Source organism: Saimiri boliviensis, chromosome 12 (genome assembly GCF_048565385.1).
Source record: "Saimiri boliviensis isolate mSaiBol1 chromosome 12, mSaiBol1.pri, whole genome shotgun sequence".
Taxonomy (NCBI): domain Eukaryota; kingdom Metazoa; phylum Chordata; class Mammalia; order Primates; family Cebidae; genus Saimiri; species Saimiri boliviensis.
In genome coordinates, this window is record NC_133460.1 from 48,432,690 (window position 1) to 48,454,668 (window position 21,979).

A 21,979-nucleotide genomic window follows, 5' to 3' on the forward strand; every position below is an offset into this window, starting at 1 on the left:
ACGAGCCACCATGCCCAGCTAATTTTTTGTATTTTTAGTAGAGACGGGGTTTCACCATGTTGACCAGGATGGTCTCGATCTCTCGACCTCGTGATCCACCCGCCTCGGCCTCCCAAAGTGCTGGGATTACAGGCTTGAGCCACCGCGCCCGGCCTGGTGATTTGATCTTTTAATTTCAGCTTTCAATCCCCAAGTGGAGCTCTATATGTGTTAAGTATATGCATATGGAAAAAAGTTATAATTCCTTTTCTCTGTAAACAATTTTTATAGTTTCCAATCTCATTTTTCTTTTAAGTAGCTCTGGGAGGTGTCAGGAGGAATGAGAAAATTAATTTTAAGGCCAAGGAGCATGGCTCATGCCTACAATGCCAGCACTTTGGGAGGCTGAGGTAGGTGGATTATTTGAGCCCAGGACATTGTGATGGGCAATGTGGCAGAAACACTGTCTCTACAAAAAATATAAAAACAAGCCAATTGTGGTGGTGAGCACCTGTAGTCCCAGCTACTTGGGAGGCTGAGGTGGGAGGTTAGCTTGAGCCCAGGAGGCAGAAGTTGCAGTCAGCTGAGATGATACCACTATGCTCTCCAGCCTGGGTGACAGAGTGAGACTGTCTCAAAAAAAAAAAAAAAAAAAAAAAAAAAAAAAAAAAATTAAATTTTTCTGTCTCTGTTTTATAACTCAAATGAATTAATGTGGATGTCATAAGGAAGGAGAGCTCATTCTTACTGCTCTCCCTGCCAATTATATTATCTTTCAATATAGCTGATTTTGTTTTTCCATCTGAAATAGACTGCTACCTAAAGAGTTGTCTTCTACCCTTTCACAATTGCTGCTCCCACACAACCCCTCTACCCTGCTAGCTAAGCACACATTTGATTAGTAAATATGAGGTGCTTGATTTTGAGCTGCTATACAGTCTATAGTCCTTAGGAGAAAATGTACTACAGTATTTCAAAATTTATGATTTTGAGCAAGTTTTGAGTTTAAGACTTAGAAAGCTACCTAGTAATGAACAGTGTGTATGACCAATCACTAATGCTTTTCGTTCTCTTTTTTCTAAATTAGTTTGGAATAGTTTTCTGATTAAAATTAGTTTTCTGGTTAAAATTTGAGTTTGTAATTTTGCCAGAAAAGATGAAAATATCTTGTCAAAAAGAAAATTTGCTGCATATATCAAAAGTACAAGGCCGGGCGCGGTGGCTCAAGCCTGTAATCCCAGTACTTTGGGAGGCCGAGGCGGGTGGATCACGAGGTCGAGAGATCGAGACCATCCTGGTCAACATGGTGAAACCCCGTCTCTACTAAAAATACAAAAAATTAGCTGGGCATGGTGGTGTGTGCCTGTAATCCCAGCTACTCAGGAGGCTGAGGCAGGAGAATTGCCTGAACCCAGGAGGCGGAGGTTGCGGTGAGTCGAGATCGCGCCATTGCCCTCCAGCCTGGGTAACAAGAGCGAAACTCCGTCTCAAAAAAAAAAAAAAAAAAAAAAGTACTAATCTGGTAATTATTTTAGTTGGTTTCTTAAAATTATAATCCCTTTTGTTAATATAGTATTTAGGAAAACATCTCATTTGAGTATAGCATCACCTTGTGCCCTTCATAGCCACAAAATAAGATAACAGAAAGCAAACTAATGACTCTCGAAAGTGAGTACAGACTGAGATTTAATATAAGTTCCACTGGCATAGTATGCTACTATACCCAATACTAATTTTCTGGGAAAGGCGAATATTGCCCACTCTTCTAGATTTTAGTTAATTCTTGTGTATTCATTTATTTTCTATTAGAATGGTGTATATTTGTTCAAAATTAATTTAACATTCAATGCTTTCTACTAAATGCCATATGCTGCCTTAGATGAACCTCATAGAGTTTACAGTTCAGTAGGAGAGTCAGGTATTAAATAAGCCTTGTGAAACCTAAATTTGGAGAATGCAGTTTTAATTAGGAAATCAGGGAAGGTCTCATGGAGAGGGAGTCAAGCTGAAACTCAAATAGTGAATTAGGTTAGGAATACTTTGCTTGGTTCTAAGACAAGAAGGACACTAGCAAATTGGAGCTATTGACGAAAGAACTCTTGAATAATAGACCAGGCTGAGTGGCTGGAGAGATGAGTAGTGTCGGATATATGTAGATCACATTAGAGAATACTTCGCGTGTGTGTCTATGTGTTTAAAATAACAGTTGGAGTAAAATATCTGTGGAAAAGTACACAAATAGGTAAATAGCTTGATGAATTTTCACCAAGTGAAATACCTCTGTGTCAAATGCTCAGATCAAAAAAACAGTCAGAACATTACTAGCAGTCAAAAGCTCCCTTTATGCTTTTTTTCAGTCATTGCCTGACTTGTAATACCATAATGTATATTACATGTTTTTTACTTACTATATGGGTGGAATTACACAGTGTGTATTCCCTTTGTGTCTGGCCTCTTCACTCAACATCAGGTGTATGAGATTCATTCTTGTGTGTAGTTGTATCTCCTCTAATTCTATTGCTAATTTGGTGTTTCCATTTGTATGAGCATATACCAAAATGTATTTATCCGTTCTTGTTGATTTTTGGATTTTTTCTGTTTGGGGCCATTACGAATAACACTTACGAACACTCTTTTATTTTATTTTAAATTCATTTATTTTACTTTAGGTGCATACTACATCTGGCATTTCTCCCAATGTTATCACTCCCCACCCCTCCTCCCCAGCCCCCATTGTCTCTCCCCTACCCCCCTGCAACTGCCCCCAGTGTGTGATGTTCCTCTCCCTGAGTCCATGTGTTCTCGTTGTTCAACACCTACCTATGAGTAAGAACATACAGTGTTTGGCTTTCTGTTCTTGTGTCAGTTTGCTGAGAATGATGTTTCTAGATTCATCCAAGGAACACTCTTTTTTTGATACAAATTCTCGCTCTGTGGCCCAGGCTAGCGGGCAGTGTTACCATCTTCACTGGCTGCAACCTCTGCTTCCCGGGTCCGAGTGATTCTCCTGCCTCAGCTTCCCAAGTAGCTGGAACTATAGGCATGTGCCACCACTCCTGACTAATTTTTACACAGAGTTTTGAAAAAGAGATGGGGTTTCACCATGTTGGCTAGGCTGGTTCCAAACTCCTGACCTCAAGTGATTTGCCCGCCTGGGCCTCCCAAAATGCTGGGATTGCAGGCATGAGCCACCGCACCCCACCAGATATGTATATGTGTTTTTTTAGTGATCAGTCTGGGCCAGGTGCAGTGGCTCATTCCTGTAATCTCACCACTTTGAGAGACTGAGGCAAGAGGATTGCTTGAACCCAGGAGATTGAGACCAGTGTGAGCAACATAGTGAGACCTTGTCTCTACAAAAGTTCTTTTTTTTTTTTTTAAAAAAAAGATCATCTGGTTTTATGCAGGACAGAGTATGAAGGGTGTAGGATGACAGGATAGGAGAATGTTTAAACTTAAAAAGATTAGAAGACTAAGTTTCACTGTGGCTAAAATAATCCATAACTATATCCAGTATCAAAATTGCTAATGGAGTCTGTATTATTACCAACTAATGTGTTTTGGCATTGATAAGTAATTGATCTTTATCCCTTATATTGGTCATATTCAGGATTTATAGAACAAGGCTTATAGATTTTCTTTGGAAAAATTCACAGAAATTTTATTATTTTCCTCCATTATAGCCAGTTTTACTACAAGGGCTTTCACAGTGTAACATATTCTCTTCAGACCAAATATAGCAGTGGTATAGTAAGTAGTGCATTATAGTAGTTCATTTGGATTTGCATGAGTATGTTGAATTATGTAAATTCAGCTACAATAAAAGAATCTTATAAAGGTATAAATAAAAGTAACTTTTCAAGCCTAGATGTTAAGAATTAGCTTCTTGGATTTCTGATATATGTTAATATTTGATTTTTTATAGTGGTTTCATATAGAAATGATTGAAATTGTAGCATGCTGAAATTTGTTTAGGTTTTTTTTGGGGGGGTTAAAAAACACGTAACATGAAATCTGACCTCTTAACATTATACTCAAGTTGCACAGTATTATAATTTAGTAGTGTACTCAATTTGTTCAGTTTTGATGTAGCTTTTTTTTTTGGTTAGATGGAGTTTCATTCTTGCTGCCCACGCTGGAGTGCAATGGCATAATCTTGGCTCATTGCAACCTCTTTCTCCCAGGTTCAAGTGATTCTCCTGTCTCAGCCTCCCAATTAGCTGAGATTACAGGCACATGCCACCATGCCTGGCTAATTTTTTGTTTTTTATAGAGATGGGGTTTCATCATACTGGTCAGGCTGGTCTTGAACTCCTGACCTCAGGTGATCCCACCCGCCTTGGCCTCCCAAAGTGCAGGGATTGCAGGCATGAGCCACTGCTCCCAGCCTTTGATGTGGCATTTGATATGTTTTTTTTTTTTTGAAACAAAGTTTTGCTCTTGTGGCCCAGGCTGGAGTGCAATGACGTGATTTCAGCTCACTGAAACCTCCACCTCCTGGGTTCAAGTGATTCTCCTGCCTCAGCCTCCCAAGTAGCTGGGATTATAGGGATGCGCCACCACGCCCAGCTAATTTTGTATTTTTAGTAGAGACAGGGTTTCTCCATGTTAGTCAGGGTGGTCTTGAAATCCCGACCTCAGGTGATCCACCTGCCTCGGCCTCCCAAAGTGCTGGGATTACAGGCGTGGGCCACTGCGCCTGGCCTTGATAGAAGTTTTTTATTATTTCCTTATGAACTCAAAGATTTGTAGTCTATTTAACTGCAGGTCATAGGTAATTAAATTCGAATTAACAAAATGTAGTGACTGACTAAACATGATAATATTTCATTTTATTTCAGAGTTTTCTTGGAGGCTTTTTTGGTCCAATTTGTGAGATCGATATTGTTCTTAATGATGGGGAAACCAGGAAAATGGCCGAAATGAAAACTGAAGATGGCAAAGTAGAAAAACACTATCTCTTCTATGATGGAGAATCTGTTTCAGGAAAGGTAAATCTTTTGTTTGACAAAACTATCTACTTATAGGATATCAGAATTAGTTATCGAAGTGGTCTGTGCTGTTTCTTAAATTTGAGTAATTTTATGAGACAGAGTTATTTTTTTCCCAAAGGTCAGCTAAAATCTTTGATTGATTAGAACATAATCTTTCCTGCAAAGGAAAGATTTTTACCCTGGAAAGCTTTCAGGGGGAGAGCCTCTAAATTTCATGCAAATTTTTCTGTTTAAGTCTCCTGTGTGATTTATGAAAAAAAATTTTTTTTTTTTTTCCTGTTTGTGATTATGTACTTCTGTCTGGTTTCAGACAATTTCTCCAGATCAGAGCTATAATTTACCCAAAGTTTGTTTTTCCTTTAACATAAACTTAGCAATTGAGAGTAAATGTTTCTTTCTCATTCTTTGTAGCTTACCTCTCTGTACTGCTACTATTGTGTCTGTTGATCTCATTTCTAGGTACTCTGTAGAGGACTTGAGTGCTTTTGGAATGTGTCTATGCATGGTCAGATATGTTAATAATGCCTTCTGTAAGGTTTCGCTTTTTTCCCCTTTTTCTTTATCCAGTGATGTATAAGGTTTTTGGTTTTTGGGGTTTTGTTTTGTTTGGAAATAGGGTCTCACTCTGTTGCTCAAGCTGAGTGCAGTGGTGTGATCATGGCTTACTGCAGCCTTGTACTCCTGGGCTCAGGTGATTCTCCTACCTCAGCCTCCCTGGTAGTTGGGACTACAGGCACACACCACCACCTGAGCTAATTTATATATATTTTTGTATAGATGGGTTTTCTCCGTGTTGCCCAGGCTGGTCTTGAACTTCTGGGCTCAAGCAATCCACCCATCTAGGCCTACAAAAGTGCTGGGATTACAGGTTTGGGCCATCACACCTGGCCAATTATTCTTTTAATTTAGGGAATATGATCAGTACCTATTAGTGGTCAGTGATAGTGGAGAATAGTAATATCATAGACAAAAACAAGCAACAAAACATTTGAAATAATATTTTAAATATCGAATACTAGGATTTTTCTCCCCTGCTTATTTAATTAATATATTCATGTGGTGGACAGTTTGGGAAATAATATCTATATCATCTTTTCATGTAGAAATAATTCACTGTTAAAATTTGGGTGTGTTTCTTCTTAATCTCTGCATTAATTAATGTTTATATGTACTATAGTAAGCATACCTTTTCCTGTATTGTTGGATATTTAAGTAGTTTCTGTTTTTCAGATGCCTTTCTTCATACCTTTTATAATATGGACATCTGTATACATAAGTTTTTCTCTAAATTTCTGTAGAACAGCATTATTTCCTTAGAACAGATTCCTGAAAGTGAGCTGCTAGGCCAAAATATATGTAATATTTGAAGGATCTTAATACACATTAACCTGGAAAATGTATTTGCATTAAATTACATGTCCATCTTTGGATCTTTTTCACCCAAGACAGCATTGAATATGATCGCTTTGTCAGGTTTGCTGTTTTGATAGGGAGGAACAGTCTCATTGTTTTAATTTGCATTTCTTTGGTTACTAGATAGATTGGACTTAGATTTATTTACCAGCCATTTGAGGTGTTTTTTTTTTTTTGTTTGTTTGTTTGTTTTTCATTTGTACTGCATTGTCTCTTCTGGTCCTTTGCCAGATTACCTATTGGGGTCTTAGTGTTGAATCTGAAGTGAATTTTTTGGTTTTCAACTTTACTTCCCTTATACTCGTCCTTTTAAAAGATGGAAAAAGAAAAAGTCCAAGTGTGGTGGCTCACACCTTTAATCCCAGCACCTTGGGAGGTCAAAGAGGGAGGATCGCTTGAGCCCAGGAGTTCGAGACTATCCTGGGCAACATGGGGCGACCCCATCTCTATTTGAAAAAAAAAAAAAAAAAGATGGAGAAAAAGACCTAAAGAAGAGCAGACAATCATCAAAAGGATGGAGCATGTCAAATGAAAGAAGAGTAAAAGTGGTAGTGTTTGGCCTATTGAAACAACTTGTTAATGGGTTGAGGGTTTAGGAATACCAATCTAGTTCTATTTCTAGGGAGACTGAACCTAATACCTCAGATATTTCATTTATAGATATGACATGTAAATATCTGTGCTACTAAGTTGTAAGCTCCTTAAGATTAGAGGATCAGAGTGTGCTTCTTTATTTTCCATAAAATACATGATAGTGTTGGTTATATAATAGGCTTTGACTAAATATTTATTTGGTTTGGCCAGGTGTGGTGGCTCACGCCTGTAATCCCAGCACTTTGGGAGTCTGAGGCAGGTGGATCACAAGGTCAGGAGTTCAAGACCAGCCTGGCCAACTTAATGAAACCTCGTGTCTACTAAAAATACAAAAATTAGTCTGGTAAGATGGCACGTGACTGTAGTCCCAGCTACTCGGGAGGCTGAGGCAGGAGAATCACTTGAACCTGGGAGATGGAGGTTGCAGTGAGCTGAGACTGTGCCATTGCACTCCAGCCTGGGTGACAGAGCAAGACTCTGTCTAAAACAAAAAAAAAAAATTATTTGGTTTATTTATTGTTTTTTTTTTTTTTGTTGTTGTTGTTTGAGATGGAGCCTTGCATTGTTGCCTGGGCTGGAGTGCAGTGATGTGATCTGGCCTCGCTGCAACCTCCACCTCCTGGGTTCAAGCAATTCTCCTGCCTCAGCCTCCTGAGTAGCTGGGATTACAGGTGCCCACCACCACACCTGGCTAACTTTTTATGGTTTTTTTAGTAGAGATGGGTTTTCACTATGTTGGCCAGGCTGATCTTGAAACCCTGACCTGGTGATCTACCTGCCTCAGCCTCTCAAAGTGCTGAGATTCCAGGCATGGGCCACAGCACCTAGCCTGTATACTGTTTTTAAGTTTTACAGAAAATATTCTCAGTCTAGTTTATTTTTATTTATTTATTTATTTATTTATTTATTTGAGACGGAGTTTCACTCTTGTTACCCAGGCTGGGGTGCAATGGTGCGATCTCGGCTCACCGCAACCTCCGCCTCCTGGGTTCAAGCAATTCTCCTGCCTCAGCCTCCTGAGTAGCTGGGATTACAGGCACGTGCCACCATGCCCAGCTAATTTTTTGTATTTTTAGTAGAGACGGGGTTTCACCATGTTGACCAGGATGGTCTCGATCTCTTGACCTCGTGAGCCACCCGCCTCGGCCTCCCAAAGTGCTGGGATTACAGGCTTGAGCCACCGCTCCCGGCCTATTTATTTATTTTTTTAAGATGGGGTTTCACCATGTTGGCCAGGCTGGTCTTGAACTCCTGACCTCAGGTGATCCCCCGCCTCGGCCTCCCAAAGTGCTGAGATTACAGGCGTGAGCCACCGCGCCCGGCCTCAGTCTAATTTAAAGTAATTTTATGTCATTTGGACCAATTGAATGTTCATAGCTGATGTTTATGGGATAAGAAAAAGGGATATTTAAGCTAGAAATAGAGTTACTCCAGTGTGTTTTTAAAAAAGAATAGTTGGTGTTCAAATTACATTTTGGTCCTGGGTGTGGTGGCTCACGCCTATAATCACAGCACTTTGGGAGGCCAAGGAAAGTGGATCGTTGAGCCCAAGAGTTCAAGACCAGATTGAGCAACGTAGCAAGATCCCATCTCTACCACTAAATAAATAATTTTTTGAAAAATTGCATTTTGGAATTGCTAGAAATCATACATAGACCTGATCAACTATAGATCACATTTTTAAAAATGATAAGACCTCTTATAGGTAAGTATTTTCTGTTCAAAAGTTACTGTATCTTGAATCTGATTGTTTATCGGTCTGAGATTTTTTTTTCATTTTTAATGTTTATTGAAAAACAAAACACATCTAGAAAACCATACACAACAAAAATAAGTTATTATAAGGCATATTTTCTTATAATCACCATCCAAGTCAAGAAGTAGTACTTTGCCAGCTACCCCATGTGTCCTGTCTCCATCACACTCCCATCCCCTCAAAAGTAACCACTGTACTGACTTTTATAGTAGTAAATTTTCTTGTGTTTCTTGTTTAGTTTTGCTCATTTAAGAAAAATTTGTTAGGCTGGGTGAAGTGGCTTTTGCCTGTAATCCCAGCACTTTGGGAGGCCAAGGCAGGCGGATCACCTAATGTCAGGAGTTCGAGACCAGCCTGACCAACATGGAGAAACCCCGTGTCTACTAAAAATACAAAAAAATTAGCCGGACGTGATGGCACATGCCTATAATCCCAGCTACTCAGGAGGCTGAGGCAGGAGAATCGCTTGAACCCAGGAAGTGGAGGTTGTGGTGAGCTGAGATCGAGCCATTGCCCTCCAGCCTGGGCAACAAGAGCAAAACTCCGTCTCAAAAAAAAAAAAAAAGGGGGCCGGGCGCGGTGGCTCAAGCCTGTAATCCCAGCACTTTGGGAGGCCGAGGCGGGTGGATCACAAGGTCAAGAGATCGAGACCATCCTGGTCAACATGGTGAAACCCCGTCTCTACTAAAAATACAAAAAAAATAGCTGGGCATGGTGGTGCGTGCCTGTAATCCCAGCTACTCAGGAGGCTGAGGCAGGAGAATTGCCTGAACCCAGGAGGCGGAGGTTGCGGTGAGCCGAGATCGCGCCATTGCACTCCAGCCTGGGTAGCAAGAGCGAAACTCCGTCTCAAAAGAAAAAAAAAAAAGGAAGAAAAACTTGATATGGTTTTTTGTTTTTTTTTTAATTTTTCAGACGGGGTTTCACCATTTTGGTCAGGCTGGTCTTGAACTCCAGACCTCAGTTGATCCGTCTGCCTTAGCCTCCAAAGTGCTTGGATTACAAGTGTGAGCCACCACGCCTGGCCAATGTGGTTTTTAAATCTCTCTTAATCTCAGATTCCCTCTTCATACCCTTCTTTAACTTATAATACCTGTTGAAGAGCACGTTGGTCATTTGGATTGTAGAGTTTCCTATGTTTGTGTATTCGTGGTGCAGTTATTGCCTGTAAGTTGGCAGCTAGGTCCAGAGGCTTGAATCACACTCAAGTTTGATTCTTCTGGCAGGAATATAGGTCGTGGTGTCTTTTTTCATTGTGGGTGCAAAATGTCTGGTTTTCCTTCTCTGTCTTTTTTCTTTTTGGCAACTGTTGATAGTACCTAGATTGATTTAACTTATTGGGGGTTGCAGAATGGTGGTATTTTAAATTCTGTCATTTTGTTTTTACTTATTAGATGGAATACATTTATAAAGAGATGTTATTTATTTCTTGTTTTTGTTACCTAGTGGTGTAGCTCATATAGAAAAAACAAATGCTTGACCCTTTTCCTTTTTTGGCTTGTCTTAAAAAATAATAAATTGATTCTTTAAACTCCAAAGATGTAAACCATTGGTTTTATTTCTTAATAACATTTATAAGCTCCTGATTTAAACATACTTGATGTTTATAAATATTACCCTGTTGAAGCTCCAGTTATACAATCCTGTATAACAAGTTACTACAAACTTAGCAGCCTAAAATAAGAAATTTATGTCTTAGGATTTTTGAGAGTTAGAAATCCAAGTATGGGTTAGCTGGATCCTGTCCTCAGGGACTTAAAATCAGTCTAAAGTCACAGTCTATTCTGAAGTTCAGGATTCTCTTCCAGGTTCACTGGTTTTTGGCAGAAATTTCCTTGTAGTGCTATGAAAAATAGCTTTGTTTCTTGTGCAGTTGGCTGTCTGCTCCTTGAGGCTGCCCTCAGACCCTTCCTGAGTGGCCCCTTTCTCTCAGTTTGCATTATCTTCAAGGCCAGGAGGAGAGCATCTATCTGACATTCATCTTATTTTAAAGAGCTTACCTGGTTCCATCACTTCCAGCTAGGATAATCTCCCTTTTGATTAACTGAATAAATCAACAGATTAGTAACCTCATCATAGGAGTGGTATCCTATCATATTCACTGGCCTCACCCACACTCAAGAGGATTATACAGATGTGCACACCATGGGGTAGTAATATGGAGGGCTATCTTAGAATTCTGCCTACCACATTTGTATTGACTCTTGTGTCCTTTGGACATGGCCCTAGGATTTTTCTTTTTTTAAGCTGTATTGAGATATATATACAGCATAAAAATTCACCCATTTTAAGTGTACTTAAAATTTTTAGCAAATTTAGAGTTGTACAGCCATCACCACTAATTCCAGAACATTTTCATTACTCCAGAAATTTGTTTAAATGCTGTACCATTAGCAGTCATTCTCCATTTCCCCTCCTTCCAGTTTCTGACAACCACTGATCTCTCTGTTTCTATGAATTTGCCTGTTCTGGACATTTCATATAAGTGGAATTATACAATGTGTGGTCTTTTCCTGTTTTGTTTCTTTCATTTAGTATAATGTATTTGAGATTCATCCATATTGCAGCATTTGTTATTAGTATATCATTGTTTTTTATTGATGAATAGTATTCCCATTTTATGGCTATACCACTTTCTTGTTTATCCATTCACCAGTTGGTGGGTATTTGGAATGTTTCCATTTTTTCACTATTGTGACTAATGTTGCTGTCAACATTCGTATAGTAGTTTTGTGTGGACCTATGCTTTCCTTTCTCTCGAGCATGTACCTAGGAGTGGAATTGCTGTCTTATGTTAAATTTATTTATTTATTTATTTGTTTATTTATTTATTTATTTTTTGAGACGGAGTTTCGCCCTTGTTACCCAGGCTGGAGTGCAATGGCGTGATCTCGGCTCACCGCAACCTCTGCCTCCTGGGTTCAGGCAATTCTCCTGTCTCAGCCTCCTGAGTAGCTGGGATTACAGGCACGCACCACCATGCGCAGCTAACTTTTTGTAATTTTTTCTTTTTTTTTTTTGAGACAGAGTTTCACTCTTGTTACCCAGGCTGGAGTGCAATGGCGCGATCTCGGCTCACCGCAACCTCCGCCTCCTGGGTTCAGGCAATTCTCCTGCCTCAGCCTCCTGAGTAGCTGGGATTACAGGCACGCGCCACCATGCCCAGCTAATTTTTTTGTATTTTTAGTAGAGACGGGGTTTCACCATGTTGACCAGGATGGTCTCGATCTCTTGACCTCGTGATCCACCCGCCTCGGCCTCCCAAAGTGCTGGGATTACAAGCTTGAGCCACCGCGCCCGGCCAACTTTTTGTATTTTTAGTAGAGACGGGGTTTCACCTTGTTGACCAGGATGGTCTCAATCTCTTGACCTCATGATCCACCCGCCTCGGTCTCCCAAAGTGCTGGGATTACAGGCTTGAGCCACGCGCCCGACATCTTATGTTAAATTTATGTTTAAGTTTTTAATAAACTGCCAAAGACCCTAGGAGTTTTTGGTGGCTTTCTTGCTAACTGGTATGACAAGATGTTTGAAGCTCTTTTATGTTTCTGCTTCATACCTGCACTCAGCCATAACTTTTAAGGCCATAATTGCATGCAAGGACTGCTCATTGCTACTGTGTTGAGCATTATTTCTAGGCCGCTCAGTGGATAGATGGGGAAGGTTTTCAAATATAGATTAAATAAATATATTTATTTTTATTTATATTGTTTAAGATAAAATACCTCAGGAATCATACTGTCATTTCCAATCCAATTTCAGAATTAGAAGTTTTTACTTAACTTCTTATGTTACATGTGCATCTTCTTTCTTCTGCATCAAGAATACTGGTTTTCGGCCGGGCGCGGTGGCTCAAGCCTGTAATCCCAGCACTTTGGGAGGCCGAGGCAGGTGGATCACAAGGTCAAGAGATCGAGACCAACGTGGTCAACATGGTGAAACCCCGTCTCTACTAAAAATACAAAAAATTAGCTGGGCATGGTGGCGCGTGCCTGTAATCCCAGCTACTCAGGAGGCTGAGGCAGGAGAATTGCCTGAACCCAGGAGGCGGAGGTTGCGGTGAGCCGAGATCGCGCCATTGCACTCCAGCCTGGGTAACAAGAGCGAAACTCCATCTCAAAAAAAAAAAAAAAAAGAATACTGGTTTTCAGAGTCAAAAGGGAAGATGTAATTAGCATATCCCGTAATTTACTCATTATCTTTACCCCACATTATATATACAATAGTTTCAGAATAACAATACTCATATTATTGCTACCAATATGATTATGAAGTTAGTTTAAAAAATATTTAGCATTTGCTATTTCTGTTTTACTCACATTTCTTAAATGTACCGTAGTAAGTACATTGTCAGAGCGTATAGTAATTATGTACTCTGTGTGTGCTTCCTTTCAGCCCTCACTTAGTCCTGGTTTTATAAATAATTGTTTTATATATAATGTGCACCACCAATCCTTATATCATTGTCTCTTTGTTTCACTGTCTGAAGCTCATTCTCTAGTTACTAGAGTCTAATGGATTTCTCAGGAAATGCTCATGGGAACAATAAGCCCTAAGTTTTTGCATATTGATAATGGCTTTTTTATGTCCTTTATACTTGAAAGTTAGTTTTACTGAATGTAATAACCTTGGCTTACATTTTCTTTTTCTTTTTTTTTTTTTTGTATTTTTTTTTTAATTGCATTTTAGGTTTTGGGGTACATGTGAAGAACATGCAAGATTGTTGCATAGGTACACACATGGCAGTGTGGTTTTCTGCCTTCCATCCCCGGCTTACATTTTCTTGAGTGTTTTAAATCTATTACTCCATTGTCTTCTGGTATAGAGTATTGTTGACAGTTTTGTCATTTGAGGAAAGTTTTCTTGAATTACATCCATTAATTAGTATTTGTTATATTCCTTTGCTTTGGTTTTCTTCTGCTCTTAGTATCAGTATTTTTGAGTATTTTTGGAGTATGGTTTTTTGCTCTTGTATTCATTCTGCTTAGCCTTTATTTCTAAAATGATTTTTTCTTCTATTTCTAATTATTTTCTGATTTTTCTCACCCTAGCCTAAGATTTTCTTTCATGTATATTGTATCATTTTCTTAATATCTTATGGCCTGTTTTGAAATAAATTACAGTTTTGATCTGTCTTGTCTATAGAAATGCCATTCTGTTCCTTCTTTTTTTTTTCTTAAAATAACTTTGTATGGGATTTGACCTTGATATATTTATGTTGCTAATTTTTATTTGAAATTTGTTTTCCTAAATTTCGTGTGTTTGTGTGTGTGTGTGTGTGTGTGTGTGTGTCAAGATCTTGCTCTGTTGCACAGGCTGGAATGTAGTGGCATGACCATGACTCACTGCAGCCTTGACCTTCCAGGCCCAAGTGATCCTCCCACCTCAGCCTTCCAAGTAGCTGGGACCACAGGCATGTGCCACCATGCCTAGCTAATTAAAAAAAAATTATTTTATAGAGACAGGATCTTGCTAGGTTGCCCAGGCTGTTCTCAAACTCCTGAGCTCAAGTGATCCTCCCATCCTGGCTTTCCAAAGTGCTTGGATTATAGATTTGAGCCACTGCACCTGACCTTCTCCTGAACTTTTTTTTTTGTGATGGGGTCACACTCTATCACCCATGTTGGAGTGCAGTGCACGATTTCAGCTCACTGCAACCTCCGCCTCCCAGGCTCAAGTGATCTTCCCACCTCAGCCTCCTGAGTAGCTGGGAACACAGGGGCACACTACCACACCCGACTAATTTTGTGTGTGTGTGTGTATTTTTGGGTAGAGATGGGGTTTCACCATGTTGCCCACGCTGATTTCGAGCTCCTGAGCTCAGATAATCCACCTGTCTCAGCCTCCCAAAGTGCTGGGATTACACGTGTGAGCTGCTGTGCTTGGCTTTTCCTCAACTTTTGAAGGTCTGGTTTTAGTTTTTCTAACCAGCTATCCCTAGACAGGAGGCCTGGCTGGTCAGTTTTGAGTATTCTCATATTATTGGATTGTGCAGAACTCCTTCCAGTTTTTTTGTTTTGTTTTGTTTTTGAGATGGAGTTTTGCTGTGTTGCCAGGCTGGAGTGCAGTGGCACAACCTCGGCTTACACAACCTCTGTCTCCTGGATTTAAACAATTCTCCTGCCTCAGCCTCCTGAGTAGCTGGGACTGCAGGTGCATACCACCATGTCCAGCTATTTTTTGTATTTTTAGAAGAGACAGGGTTTCATCATGTTGGCCAGGATGGTCTGGTCTCTTGACCTCATGATCCACCCATCTTGGCCTCCCAAAGTGCTGGGATTACAGGTGTGAGCCACCATGCCTGGCTAACCCCTTCCAGTTTTAGCTCTTATTCTCAGATTGACACTGTGCTTTCCAGTGAATATATATGAATGATTTTGGGGTCCTTAGGTCCATCAGACATCCCATTGTTTTTCTTTAATTCCTCCTGCACAGCACTAATACCATGCTAGTTACTTTGGATATTAACCTAGTTTGTCCTTACTCATTATATTTTGGGATTGTGGGGATCTTTTTTTGTGGTAATTTAGGTCCTTAGATTTTTTGGTTTTGTTGTCTAGTTGGTCCATCTCTTTTTATGGGGGGAATCTGGGGGGAGATTCAAAGAGTATGTTGCCATCGTCTCAGAAATCGATCTGAGATTTTAAAAGGCCATGTGTAACCATTCTGGCAGTTTGATATGTATCAAAATCTTCAACAGTGGATATTATAGTAGTGGGAACAGGCTGGATTATTACTATATAATAGACAACCCCGAAACTCAGTGACTTAAAACAACAGTGGCAGTGGCTTCTTTCTTGTCCAGGCAACGTATATCTTGTAAGTCAGCTGAGGGCCTTGCTCTGTGCCATGCTCTGTGATGGAGCAGTCACTCTCTGGAACATCTAGCTCATCATGGCTGAGAAAGAGAAATCTCTCCAGAATCTCTCACAAGCCATTAAAACGCCCCATCCTAGAAGTAACAAAGACCATTTTAGATCAAATTTATTGTCTTTAGAACCAGTCTTGTACATACCCAACCATAAGAGGGTAGGGAATACAAACATACCATGCACTCAGAATGTATACAGCTGGAAATATTTGAGCAGTGCCAACAATGATTAATATTATTTTGATCCCCAAATTCTTCTGATCAGCTTTTATCCTGAGATAATCAACCTTGTCCATTACACTGTTTATATATTCAAAAATTGAAAGCCATTTAAATGTCCAGACATTAAAAAACCTAATTATGGTAGTAACCATTAAATTTTATGGCCATTATTAATGTGATGATATAGACCAGTATTCATTCACATGAAAAGAGGTTTGCTATAATAACAATATTTATTAGCCGGGCGCGGTGGCTCAAGCCTGTAATCCCAGCACTTTGGGAGGCCGAGGCGGGTGGATCACGAGGTCGAGAGATCGAGACCATCCTGGTCAACATGGTGAAACCCCGTCTCTACTAAAAAAATACAAAAAATTAGCTGGGCATGGTGGCGCGTGCCTGTAATCCCAGCTACTCAGGAGGCTGAGGCAGGAGAATTGCCTGAGCCCGTGAGGTGGAGGTTGCGGTGAGCCGAGATCGCGCCATTGCACTCCAGCCTGGGCAACAAGAGCGAAACTCCGTCTCAAAAAAAAAAAAAAAAAAAACCAAACAATATTTATTGAGTACTTGACTCATGATTGCAGTATTCCCTCTTAAGTTCTTCAGGTATTCCCTCTTAAGTTCTTCACAATGATACAATGATTCCTTTATTTTTATTTTTTTAGACACAGGGACGGGGTCTCGTTATGTTGCCCAGGCTGGAGTGCAGTGGCTATTCACAGGCGTGATCTCACCACTCATCAGCACGGGAGTTTTGACCTGCTCCGTTTCCAACCTGGGCTGGTTCACCCCTCCTTAGGTTCACCCCTCCCGGTGGTTCCCCGCTCCTGAGAGGTCACCATATTGATGCCAAACTTAGTGCGGACACCCAATTGGCATAACACACTACAGTCCAGAACTCCTGGGCTCAAGCAATCCTCCCACCTTATCCTCCCCAGTAGCTGGAACTATAGGCACGAGCCACCTCTCCCGGCCCACCCCCGCCTTTTTTTTTTGAGATGGAGTTTCACTCTGTTGCATAGGCTGGAGTGCAGTGGCACCATCTTGGCTCACAGCAGTGTCAACCTCCCAGGTTGACGCAATTCTCCTGCCTCAGCCTCCCGAGTAGCTAGGACTACAGGCGCAAGTCACCATGACCAGCTAATTTTTGTATTTTTAGTAGAGACCAGGTTTTACCATGGTGGCCAGGATGGTCTCAATCTCTTGACCTCATGATCTGCTCACCTTGGCCTCCCAAAGTGCCAGGATTACAGGCAGGAGCCACCATGTCTGGTTTTTGTTGTTGTTTTTTTTTTTTTTTTGAGATAGGGTCTCACTATGTTGCCCAGGCTGAGTGCAGTGTGTCATGATTATGGCTTAATGCAGCCTCATCCTCCAGGGGCCCAAATAATCCTCTCACCTCAGCCTCCAAAGTAGCTGGGACCACAGGCATGAACCACCATGCCTGGCTAATTAAAAAAAATTTTTTTGTAGAGATAGGGTCTTGCTGTATTGCCCAGTCTGGTCTCAAACTCCTGGACTCAAGTGATTTCCCAACCTTGAACTCCCAAAGTGCTAGGATTATAGGCGTGAGCCACTGTTCCTGGCCAAGGATTATTTTAAAGATTATCTTGTGTTCAATAAAATTAGGATAACTAAAGAAAATGAAAAAAGTGGCATGGATTTGTAATAATAACCTCAAAAAGACTGTCTTCAGAACAAGCTCGAGGCTTTTAAAGCTAAGGAAGACGTTTTAAATCTTACATTTAGAATAAGATGAATAAGGAGGTAATATACTCATTTGGCACACTTATTTTAATATAACAAATGCAAAAGAAAGTCTTTTCCCCCCATTGGGGGAAAAACATTTAAATTGGGAAAGATAGAATTATTAAAAATTAAAAGAGAATGAAAACCTTGTTATGGTTAAGGAGATTAAAAATTAAAAATAAACTAACTAGTTTTCAAACAAACATCCTGGTGACCATACCAGACAAATGCTGTGCTATAGTACTGAAAGAATTTTGTGGGACTGGTCACCAAATCTCTGCTAGGAGTCCTTTAGTAATTGTGGAAAATGGGAGAAGTTCTAGAATAAAGGAAAAGCCCCTATTTATAAAATAGGGCAAAAAGTTTGTTTCAGGTAAACTTAATATTGATTCCTGCCATATCTGCAGATTATTAAATAGATGATCGATGAAGATGCTGAAAAGAGCTTAAAGGAAAGAGAAGAAACAATGCATTGTTTATCTACGACCGAGCATGTGTCACTAAGAACAAATTTTGCCACACCAATCTAGGGATTTTGAAATGTCCTAGTGTAATAAAAAGATCACTGTGCTAGCATTGGACGATCTAGCCTTAACTTTACTGCTGTCTTGATAGGTAACTCTGGCATCATTTGATTTCCTGGATCTCACCTCTAAGTTTAGGAAGTTGGACTGGATCATTGGTTTCCAAACTTGGCTTTGTATTGTAGGATGCTCTGCATGAAAATCCTTCATATATTAGGTATTATGTTGGATCTTGGGAGGTCTGACATCTTGCCCACAGCAAGAATAAATTCCTTTTGTAATATTCTTGACATATAAGGTTCTGTATGACTACTTTTGAGAGTGTGGGGATTCTGCTGTTCTGTTAACACTATCGACTCTGCTTTTTAGAAATATGCAAAATAAATCTAATCCTTTTCTACATGAGTTCTCTTTAAACATTTTCCAGGCCACTGTCTCTTGTTTATCCTAAGTTTCTCTAAGTTAAACATGCTGTTTCCTTTAGTTATGGTCAAGAAACCTGGGTTTTGAGTCTTTATCACCCAGATTGGTTTCTTTTATTTTTTAAATTAAATTTATTTTTTGGGGGACGGGGTCTTGCTCTGTTATCCAGGCGGGAGTGTAGTGGCATGCTCATGGCTCATTGTAGCCTTGGCCTCAGGCTTAGGTGAACTTTCCACCTCAGCCTTCCAAGTAGCTCAGACAATAGGCACACACCACCATGCTCGGCTAATATTTTATTATTTTTGTAGAGTCGGGGTCTCTGCTTGTTTCCCAGGCTGATCTCAAACTTCTGGGCTCAAGTGATTCTCCTGCCTCTGCCTCCCAAAGTGCTAGAATGACAGGGGTAAGTCACTGTGTCCAGCCTCAAATTCTTAACATAACCAAATAGAAAACTGGTTTGCATTATCTACTAAGGCCGAACATTTATGTACCCTTAGGGCCCAGCAGTTCCACTCCTAAATACATATTCTAGAGAAATGCAGATACATATTCTAGAGAAATGCAAACATATGAACATCAAAAGACACATATAAGAAATTTATAGCAGCACTGCTCATAGTAGCCCAAAACCGAAAATAAACATTTCACAGAAGTGGAATAGATAGATTATGGTATATTTATACAATGAAATCTATTCACCAGTGAGAAGGAACAAAACTAGCATTTCACACAACCTGGATGAATCTTACAATCTGAGTGAAAGGAGCCAGGTAATTAGAGATGCATGACATACTGAGTTACTCCATTTATATGAAGTAAGTTTGAAAAGACACAAATCAGTAATGATAGCAGCCAGGGTACAGCCTACCACTGGGGGAAGGAGGATTAATGCTTTGGAAGCATCACAAGGAAGTCTCCTGTAGTGCTGGTGATGTTCTGTTTCATTGATCTGGGTTGTAGGCACATGGGTCACTTCATTTTGTAAAATTCATTGAACTATATCAGGCGTCCCCAAACTACGGGCGGGCCACATGCGGCCCCCTGAGGCCATTTATCCAGCTCCCCCGCCGCACTTCAGGAAGGGGCACCTCTTTCATTGGTGGTCAGTGAGAGGAGCACAGTATGTGGCAGCCCTCCAGTGGTCTGAGGGACAGTGAACTGGCCCCCTGTGTAAAAAGTTTGGGGATGCCTGAACTATATACTTAGAACTCATGTACTCTTTTTTTTTTTTTTTTTTTTTTGAGACGGAGTTTCGCTCTTGTTACCCAGGCTGGAGTGCAATGGCGCGATCTCGGCTCACCGCAACCTCCGCCTCCTGGGTTCAGGCAATTCTCCTGCCTCAGCCTCCTGAGTAGCTGGGATTACAGGCACGCACCACCATGCCCAGCTAATTTTTTGTATTTTTAGTAGAGACGGGGTTTCACCATGTTGACCAGGATGGTCTCGATCTCTTGACCTCGTGATCCACCCACCTCGGCCTCCCAAAGTGCTGGGATTACAGGCTTGAGCCACCGCGCCCGGCCTCATGTACTCTTTTTTATGTTATATTTCAATAAAAGGTTTATTCACACAATGAAAGGATACATCGGGCCAGGCGCAGTGGCTCAATCCTGTAATCCCAGCACTTTGGGAGGCCGAGGCAGGTGGATCACGAGGTCAAGAGATCGAGACCATCCTGGTCAACATGGTGAAACCCTGTCTCTACTAAAATACAAAACATTAGCTGGGCATGGTGGCGCGTGCCTGTAATCCCAGCTACTCAGGAGGCTGAGGCAGGAGAATTGCCTGAACCCAGGAGGCGGAGGTTGCAGTGAGCCGAGATCGCGCCATTGCACTCCAGCCTGGGCAACAAGAGCGAAACTCTGTCTCAAAAAAAAAAAAGAAAGGATACATCACATAGCACTTTTAAGAATTAATGCTCATGTGCAGTGGCTCATGCCTGTAATCCCAGCACTTTGGGAGATCAAAGCAGGCGGATCACGAGGTCAGGAGTTCGAGACCAGTCTGGCCAACATGATGAAAACCCATCTCTAATAAAAGTACAAAAATTAGCCAGTCGTGGTGGCATGCACCTGTAGTCGCAGCTACTCAGGAGGCTGGGGCAGGAGAATCACTTGAACCTGGGAGGTGGAGGTTGCAGTGAGCCGAGATCACGCCATCACACTCCAGCCTGGGTGACAGAGCAAGACTCCATCTCAAAAAAAAAAAAAAAAAAGAAGAAAGAAAGAAAAGAAGTAGTGGGTTAAGGCTGGCATGGTGGCTCATGCCTGTAATCCCAGCACTTTGGTAGACTGAGATGGGAGGATTGCTTGAGCCCAGGAGACCAGCCTGGGCAACAAAATGAGACCCTGTCAGGCTGGGCGAGTTGGCTCACGGTTGTAATCCCACCACTTTGGGAGGCCAAGGCGGGCAGATCACTTGAGGTCAAGAGTTAGAGACCAGCCTGGACAACATGACGAAACCCCATCTCTACTAAAAATACAGAAATTAGCTGGATGTGTTGGTGTACGCCTGTAGTCCCAGCTGCTTGGGAGGGTGAGACAGGAGAATCACTTGAACCTGGAAGGAGGAGGTTGCAGTGAGCTGAGACAGCATGCCATTGCACTCCAGCCTAGGCGGCAGAGTGAGACTCCATCTCAAACAAACAAAATGAGACCCTGTCTTAAAACACACACACACACACACACAAAAGAATCAGTGGGTTATAAAATAAAAGTGTCAGAATACAAGTCTCAAAAAGATGATTAAATCACCACTTAAAGAAGACTGATAGGAAATAAAAAGATTGAAAAGCTAATCAGAAACTGCAAGATGGATGGTCAGGTACAAAAAGCTCCACCAAACAGGAAGTATATGGGGCAAATGTTTCCTCAGAAATTTGAATTTGGGGAAACAAAAGCCAGGTGGCAATAGAAAGAAACCTAGGAATGAGTTAAGATAGAAGATACGAAGCCAAAGTAACTTAAGCTTTTAGTAAACTAAGCAGAAGCTATGAGTTAAGAAAAGATCTGCAAAGTGAGTGAGAAAGCTAGTTAAAGGGAGGAAGAACAAGAAGAAAAGAGAAGAAAGCCACGTGATTAAAAAACAAAAAGAATACTTTTTTTTTTTTTTTTTTTTTGAGACGGAGTTTCACTCTTGTTACCCAGGCTGGAGTGCAATGGCATGATCTCGGCTCACTGCAACCTCCACCTCCTGGATTCAGGCAGTTCTCCTGCCTCAGCCTCCTGAGTAGCTGCGATTACAGGCACGCGCCACCATGCCCAGCTAATGTTTTGTATTTTTAGTAGAGACGGGGTTTCACCATGTTGACCAGGATGGTCTCGATCTCTTGACCTCGTGATCCACCCGCCTCAGCCTCCCAAAGTGCTGGGATTACAGGCTTGAGCCACCGCGTCCGGCCACAAAAAGAATACTTTTAAGAGCAAGTCTAGATTTTCAGAAAAATTGAGCAGAAAGT

General features: G+C 41.0%; 1 protein-coding gene across 2 annotated transcripts in view; it reads left to right on the plus strand.

The window, feature by feature from the left end:
- The window catches only part of VPS26A (VPS26 retromer complex component A), a 73,517-nt gene that overhangs the window by 21,522 nt on the left and 30,016 nt on the right, over window positions 1–21,979 (plus strand). For both annotated transcript variants that reach the window (XM_074382341.1, XM_003928660.4), the window contains exon 2: window positions 4,821–4,970. In XM_074382341.1, coding sequence (XP_074238442.1) covers window positions 4,893–4,970 — 78 coding nt within the window. In that variant the 5' untranslated portion in view covers window positions 4,821–4,892. The remainder of the gene's footprint in view (window positions 1–4,820; window positions 4,971–21,979) is intronic.